An 8,099-nucleotide genomic window follows, 5' to 3' on the forward strand; every position below is an offset into this window, starting at 1 on the left:
CATCATCAAGATATTAGGTTTCCATCTTTGAGTGTTAAAAACTCGGCCATGACCATCCATTTCTAATCAGTACATTAGTAGCCCTTGAACTTAGTCCCTTTGCTAGAGCCTTGTAATCTGCCCACATTGCTCCCATAGCAGGTTTTTGCACCCTTGACACTTTCATTGACTACCTCTTTATTGACCTTTAACCTACATCGACTCCCATTTACTCAGTCAAGAGTCAAGACTTTGACTAAGTCAACATGAACACAAAGGAATAGCTCAAGTATGTTCATGTGCATATTATTTAATTCGAATTGAGTTCGTTGTTTTCAAATACATTTAATGAATATATATAATTCGTATTAAATTCTCTATTTTAAATTCGTATTGAATTCTCTATTTTAAATTCGTATTGAATTCTCTATTTTATTAAATTCTAGAAGTTAAAAAAACAAAAAGAATGTAGGCAAATGAATGATTAGTACGAGTCACTAAAATGAAAAAGTTATTTATCTTCTATCCAATTGAACCCTTGCAGCAAAACATAAAAAATTTGATACATTCGAGTTACTTTTTTTAAATTACAAATTTCAATATTTCGTATCCCTCTAGGATTTTTAACACTCTCTCTCTCTCTCTCTCTCTCTCTCTTAACCCTCTTTTATGTCGGAACCCTCTAAGATTTTTGAAAGAGTGTTAAGAAATAGTGAAATTTCTCTCTCTAAGGCGTAAAGAGCTTAACCCTCTTTAAGCAAAACATACAAAATTCGTAATTTATATATCCTCTCTCTCTCTCTCTCTCTCTCTCTCACACACACACACCTCTCTCTCTCTCTCTCTCTCTCTCTCTCACACACACACACACACACACACAGCAATCGAATAAGTCTTAGATCAGCTCCAAACTTCCCTCAACACGAAGAAAGCTTTTAAGGATGTTAACAGATTGCATGCTGCTACTTAAAAAGGCAACAAATCCATTTAGGAATGCTAACAGATTGCATGCTACTAGAAAAGGCAAAATCCATTTAAGGAAGTGGCTGTGTTGGCCACCACCACTGGCAGAAAAGCAAAAAGAAAAAAGCAATAAGTCCTCAAACCACAGTAATTGAATCATTTTGCTGTGGTGTTTTTGCAAACACTATTGCCAGCCTCCCTCATTGTTGTCTCCATAAGGGCCATTGCTGCTGTGATGCTGCTGGCAATTGGAGGGAATGTTGTGATGGTGGGCGGCAGATGGCGGCCGCGGCTTGGCAGCCTGCATCAAATTGATTCTTATGCTTAAGTGCTTGCTAAAGCTTATCCAATAATTGGGCTACTTAAGAGTCTAAACTATGATTAAGTTCTCTGATGGGTTACTTTCAGTTCTCTAGGGAATCTAAATCAGAAACACTAATTGGGTGAGGTTAAACTGTGATTGAATCTAAGCTTACAGAAGGGTGGGTTAATGGTGTTTTTTAATACCTTGGGAACAAACTTGAGAGAGAGCTCTACTTGTCCATATGTATGCCCGGATGGACGCACGAGGTCGTATGCAGTAGCTGGCACTTCAAGCTCTGCCAGCACCTTGGCCAAAGGGATCCTGACAGACAATACATGGTTTTAATTGATTCCCATCAGCTAATCAAAATGGATAAATGCAATTTTTACTCCAATGCACCATATCAGCTTATGGTCTGAAAGAGTTTATTAAGGTATTTAAGAGAGACACCATGGATTACCACAAAGCTCAAATTAAAAAGAAGCTTATTAATCCACAAAGCTCAAATTAAAAAGAAGCTTATGGGGGATGGGGAAGGGCTGAGAGACTAAGCCTACTTGGATTCTCCAATGACATCATCAGCAGTGTGCTTATCCTCGTCCAAGATCTTGATTGCCAGGTCTGCTTTGTTGTCGTCCACTTCAAAGAAGAACCTCTGGTTCCAAACTGGTTCAGAGCCACCTCCTGCATGAAAACCCACATGCCACAAGACCTTATATTGTACATCTGCACATGCATCTCGAGATCTTATGATTAACCTCACATACAAACGCATACATACACGTGTGTGCACAGTTACATGCACACACATAATCGCGTGTGCACAGTTACATGCACACACATAATCGCGTGTGCCCGCCTGTGCACAGTTACATACCCGCCTGTGCACAGTTGCATGCACCCACATGCATAAGATCTTGGAAGCATACATTTACATGCATCAACCACAGACAACACATACCCACACCCACATCCACACACATTTATATACAACATGACATGAGACCCACATGGAAAAACATGCATTTGTAAGCATAAAAAACAAAGCCACAAACCAAACCACATCAAAAAGGTTTCCCTAACAGATTTAGTCTTATGCATTACATTAACACAGAACAAAGGCTTTAGGATTAGGAAAACTAAACCTGGCCCTAAGTAGGTTAGAGATATTAAAAGAAGCCCAAAAAAAAAGGGCACATCAATTCTTCACTTGCCTTCCAGTGTTTTGCTTTTCTGGTCCTGGCTCTTGTAGGAGACAATGGCATAAGGATCATTTTTCCCTGTAACAAAATGCGAGCAAACAATGTATCAGATCAACATAAGGGGTATGTAAACAAGCTCCTTAAACGCAAGATTAAGCTTAATCAAAGGAGGAGGATAACTCCTACTTGATTAAGCTTGATTTAAGCCGGGGGGAAGCAAGGATGGCAGATTTTAAACTAAATTTTGAGAGGGAGGTTAGCCGGGAATGTAAGCTAATTAAGACAATCAGGTAGAAGAGGGACGCACCAAAGATATCAACGTGTTTCATGCCTTTCCCGCCGATCAGGTGGACTTCAAGGGTGCCCAAGGTAGCCATTAAAGCTGCAGGAGCTACTTAAATCTTTCTCTGCTCTGATTACTGCAATCCCTGTGTGGGATTGTCTGCTTTGCTGCTCGCAGAAGTGTGTATGTATTCTTTATCTTGTGGTTGCAATTGATCTAATTCGAGATTATGGGTCTGCTAATTCCCTGTTAGCTGTGGTCGTTAATTACCTGCTTTGTAATTGCGAGCGGATCTGTGCATCTTTTTAATGGGAAAAAGCTGTCTTATTTGCCAGCTTTAATTAATTTCGATTCAAAATTTTTATGGATATCACGTTCAAAAGTCCGCATTTTGTGCATGCATGCAGTTCCATTCATTTTTTTAAAATAAAAAAAGCAAACTAAAATAAGGTCAAGCACGTGCTGCAACTTACCATGGTCAGACTTCTTTTTTTCTAACCACTCAAAAAACAGTAATTACCCTCTTTTGCATTTTTTCAACTAGAATTTTAAAAAATTGGCTCTTTAAATTCAAGGCTAGGCAAAATTAGAACTGTTTTGTTTTTCTTCTTGACAATCTAACCAATCCCTTAACTCCTAATAATTTCTAGGAATATCCCACATGCTTTTTCCCACTAGGGTGTTTACAGAGTCTCACCCTAGGTGGGCGGGAGATGCACGAGAAAAGCTCTCCCTCTATGAGAATGGATGAATGCCTTTTTGCCACCCCCTTTTGTCGAGTTTTTCCCCTTTTCCCGATGTGTGTAAAGCTCCTAAGGAACCAAGAGGCATTGGCACTCCATGTGGGCCCTGGCACTTAGAATGATAATTTGAGGACTTCTCGCCTATATTTCACCAATAACATTTTAAATTGAACATAAGAATTTACACTAAAATGGTAATTTTTACCTTGATTTTGATAGGTAAGATGTAGGTGATTCAACAGGCAAGGTAGGTCATCACAAAAAGTAAACTCGATGTTAGGAGTGGACTTGCCCTTTACCAACCCAAGACCCAACAAGAGTTGCCTCCTTTTGTCCTTAAAGAACACATAAAAAATACTTACAAAATAGTGTAAGGTTGGCGTCCCATGCAAGCTTTGCTAGTCAAAGTTTATTGGGAACGTGATATGAGTTTAACCAAGACTAGTAAGTCATTTTCTTCTTGGAAAGTCACAATAAAATAATTAAATTCACGTTGAAAAAAGGTGGACTTTATATACTTTAGGTTGTCTTTACCTTGTCTTCATCGCATTTGCTTTGTTTTTTGTTGCACTAGAGAGCCATTGTAGTTTAATGCCTCAGGCGGGGTGTATTTTTAGGAGGGCCTGCATACAACGTGCGTTCAAAGGGTATTAAAAATATATATTTTTCTATGAATTTTGACTTAATAAAATGACCCCTTTTTCTTTATAAACTTTTGGGTTTTTTTTTCAATATGCCATTTATAATCCTTTTATGTAAGTAGATTTCTATAAATGTTTCTCAAAATCTTGGTTAAGAAAAACCCTCCTGATGATTGCACGTAGTAGACTTACATATTTTTAAGTGAACCCCTGGAGTTTAATGCATTGCAATACCTCTTTGTAGGAATTTAGGATGTCTTTACCTCTTCTTCATCGCATTAACTTTGTTTTTTCTTGCACTAGAGAACCATTGTAGTTTAATGCATTGCAAGTTTGACTTTGGAATACCAAGCTGCAAAGTAACTCAACTCTAAAGCTTTATTAATTTACTTTTTTTATTGTCAAGTAATTTTTCTATTTAAAATCTTTGTCAAGCAAGTGGACACTTCAAACCATATGCCTTCCTTTGGAATTTCTCTTTTCAAGATTTTATTTATTGAGTTTTGAATTAATAAAGTATACTTATTCATTTCTAAAAGTTTTAATTATAAAGGTAATGTGATCATATTTTCTTGAGTGCCTTCATATTCAATAACTAAATCTAAAATAATTTTTAACATAGTTAAATGTATATTGTGATGTATGTGTGTGTGTGTGTGTGTGTGATGATCTCTGTGTGTGCACATATGCACGTACGCATTCATGCATGTGTGTGTGTGCATGCGTGAGTGTGTGTGTGTGTGTGTGTGTGTGTGTGAGAGAGAGAGAGAGAGAGAGAGAGAGAGAGAGAGAATGTGTATATGTGTGTGTTGAAATGAGGTAAAGAAACGCATGAAAGGGGATTAGTTAAATGTTACATAAGGTTAATTAAATAAGAGCTAAAATTAGAGAGAGAGAGAGAGAGAGAGAGAGAGAGAGTTCAAATGATTTAAGGAACCCCATGTAAGGGGCTTAGTTAAATGTTATATAAAATTAATTAAGGAAGAGTTTAAAGGTTAGGATCATCTAGGCTTAGCAGACTTGTGGAAAAACCGCCCTTATGCTTGGGTGGTGTTGGTAGTAGGTAGGTCAATAGAATGTTCTTCACTCAATTAGAGGAGTGAGAGGAGGAGGGGAGGAAGCAATTAGAAAGAAAGAAGGATGTAACCACAGAGAAAAGAGAAAAAGCAAGAGGGAGGCGATGAGAGAGAGAAACCCGCTCTAGCACAACTACAACACATTCGACTAAAATAAAGGGTTAGGGCTAGGGTTACGTTTAAGGTTAGGGTTAGGGTTAGGGTTCCACTTCGGAGAAAGAAGAGATGCCAGGTTAGGGTTATTGTTAGGGTTGGGGATTGGATTCAGGTCCCATGCAAGAGATGCGGTGACGGGAGGTTGAGCGGAGAAGGGAGGGTGTGGATAGATGCTTGATGGCGATGAGGATGGTGATGGTGTGAACGGGTTGATGCCAATGGTGAGGATGATGGAGACATGTGAAGGTGGTGTGTGAGACATCTGAGAGAGTGTAGATGGGTGCATGTTTTGATGGCAAGGAGAACATGGGGGCATGGGAAGAGGTGTTGCTACCATGTGGAAGAAGGAAAAAAGCAAGGGTGTTGGGAAGGCTTAGAGTAGACACATCACTATTGAGGCGAAGAGAGAGAGAGAGAGAGAGAGAGAGAGAGAGAGAGAGAGAGAGAGAGAGAGAGAGAGAGAGAGAGAGAGAGAGAGTATTTAGCATATATATCGAGGAGAGAAAGGGGTTTCGCACCTTGTCAAAGAGAGAGGGAAGCAGAGGTTGACAAGGAGAGAGGGGGAGCACTATGGTGGAGAGATAGAGTGTGTAGGGGAGCTCTTTGACAAAGAGAGAGAGAGAGAGAGAGAGAGAGAGAGAGAGAGAGAGAGAGTAGGGGAACTCTTTGACAAAGAGAGAGAGTGAGGAGCAAAGTTATCAAGAGAGAGAGGGGAGAAAAATTGTCAAAGAGAGAGAGTATTTAGTACATATGCTAAGGAGAGAGAGAGAGAGAGAGGGAAGCACCTGGTGGCTAAGAGAGAGGGAAGCACATGGTGGCTAAGAGAGAGAGGAAAGCACCTTGTCAAAGAGAGAGAGGAAGCATATGTTGATGAGGGAGAAGAGAACAATGGTGTCTAGGAGATAGAAAAGGGGGGGGGGGAGGGCTTTGTGTCAAAAGAGAGAGAAGGACGAAACAAAGAGAAGGACACTTTTTGTCGAAACAAAGAGAGAGAGAGAGAGAGAGAGAGAGAGAGAGAGAGAGAGAGAGAGAGAGAGAGAGAGAGAGAGAGAGAGGTATTAGAGAGAGAGAAGGACACTATTTGGAATCTTTTTGTATGCTTTTTGGTCACTTTGAGTATAAGAGAGAGAAAGGGGAAGAGGCATGTGTGCCAATGGTTAGCGAGGTGAGAGAAGGCATGCATGTGTCAAAGAGAGAGAATGAGGGTTGTTAAGGAGAGAGAAGAGGAAGTTTTGGATAGTTGAATCACCTATAGAGTGGCCAAGTAGGTGGACACTAAGCACACCAACAAGTGGTGTTGAGGAGAGAGAAGAGGGAAGCACATGATGATGATAGAGAAAATGAAAAAAGGGTTATGGGATGGGGTGTGTGCAAGTGACAAAAAAGTGGTGTTGAGGAGAGAGAAGAGGGAAGCACATGATGATGATAGAGAAAATGAAAAAAGGGTTATGGGATGGGGTGTGTGCAAGTGACAAAAAAGAGAGCAAGATATGAGGTTGAGGTTGGGAAAAGAAGATATGCCTCTGCTTGCTGTGCTAAACTGTTTTTGAACTGGGAGGGTGTTTTTCTTTCTTCGTTATTTTTTGTTTTTTCTTTTGGTTTTAACATTCTTTAACTTGGGCCTACGAAGAGATGGTTTCCAAGCCTATTTTGGAGGTAGATCTTGAGTCTTTACCCATTCACTAGAGGAAGGTGCTCATTGGACAAGGTGCACAATTGCACTGCACCTTGTGGCAAGATGTCTTGAACCTTGTAAGGTCCTGCCCATGCAAGTACCAACTTCTTGGTGCATTTAAGGTAACGAGCTTGGTAAAGGAGCACCAAGTCACCGGAAAAGCAAGGGTGATGTAAATGTAGGTCGTGCCATGCCTTGTGTCTATCTTGCTCAGCTTCTAGGGTGAGGTTGGCAAGGGCACGGCTTTCTTCCAAGATAGAGAGGTGGTTGATGGAGGAGGAATCAGTGGCACCAAGGTAGGGGACGTGGAGGGTGCCCACACCTGGTAGGAGCCATGGTTAAATTCAAAAGGGGGGATGGCTTCAATCCCAAATATGAATGGGAAGAGGCTATGTGTAATGGCTCTATAAGCAATGCAAAAGGCTATGTGTAATGGCTCTATAAGCAGTGCAATAGGCCCAAAGTGTGTCGAGAAGAGCATCTAGCCACCACCCATTGCTTGGAATGCTGATAGATATGCCTTGCAAAGAAGGTGAAAGAGTACTTTGTTGGTGCTCTTGGTCAGCCCATTGGCATGAGAGTAGTAGGAACAAGATTTGTGGTGGAATTCTTGGTAGTTAGCAAGGAGGGTGGCGATGATTTCATTAACAAAATGGGAGCCCCGATCAATGGTCAGGTCCAATGGACAACCAAATTCGGTAGGATGTGTTCATAAAGGAGTCGGGCTATTGTGGAGTTAGTGGCATCTTTGGTGGCTTGTGATTTTGCCCACTTAGTGGCATAGTCAATAGTGACAAGGTTGTAGTGGCATTTGTTGGGATAAGCTATGTGATAGATGTCAGTAGGGTGACAAGGATGTAGTGGCATTTATTGGGATAAGCTATGGAATAGATGTCAGTAGCAGTGACAAGGATGTAGTGGCATTTGTTGGGATAAGCTATGGGGTAGATGTCATTAGTGTGATAAGGATGTAGGCATCTATTGGGATAAGCTATGAGATAGATGGGGCCCATAATTCAATTCATTGTCCCTTGAATGAAGACCAAGCAAGGGTGACCCCATAAGGGATGGTTGGAT

General features: G+C 40.6%; 1 protein-coding gene across 1 annotated transcript; it reads right to left on the bottom strand.

The window, feature by feature from the left end:
• Nucleotides 1-881: 881 nt before the first annotated feature.
• Nucleotides 882-3,023, bottom strand: LOC147633355 (elicitor-responsive protein 3-like). Its single transcript, XM_086805840.1, has 5 exons — nt 2,756-3,023; nt 2,461-2,526; nt 1,804-1,930; nt 1,450-1,567; nt 882-1,243 (listed from the first exon to the last, which is right to left on the bottom strand). The coding sequence occupies exons 1-5, from the start codon at nt 2,823-2,825 to the stop codon at nt 1,127-1,129; spliced, it is 498 nt and encodes a 165-aa protein (XP_086661966.1). The 5' UTR covers nt 2,826-3,023; the 3' UTR covers nt 882-1,126.
• Nucleotides 3,024-8,099: the final 5,076 nt, after the last annotated feature.

The sequence above is a fragment of the Cibotium barometz genome, chromosome 12, assembly GCF_041138505.1.
Source record: "Cibotium barometz isolate CiBa-2024 chromosome 12, ASM4113850v1, whole genome shotgun sequence".
Classification (NCBI taxonomy): domain Eukaryota; kingdom Viridiplantae; phylum Streptophyta; class Polypodiopsida; order Cyatheales; family Cibotiaceae; genus Cibotium; species Cibotium barometz.

Coding starts and splice junctions, on each gene's coding strand:
- LOC147633355 (XM_086805840.1), bottom strand. CDS start 2,825: ATGGCTACCTTGGGCACCCTTGAAGTCCACCTGATCGGCGGGAAAGGC. Junction 1,931..2,460: donor GAAAAGCAAAACACTGGAAG/GCAAGTGAAGAA, acceptor GTTTTCATGCAG/GAGGTGGCTCTGAACCAGTT. Junction 1,244..1,449: donor CTCTCAAGTTTGTTCCCAAG/GTATTAAAAAAC, acceptor AATTTGATGCAG/GCTGCCAAGCCGCGGCCGCC.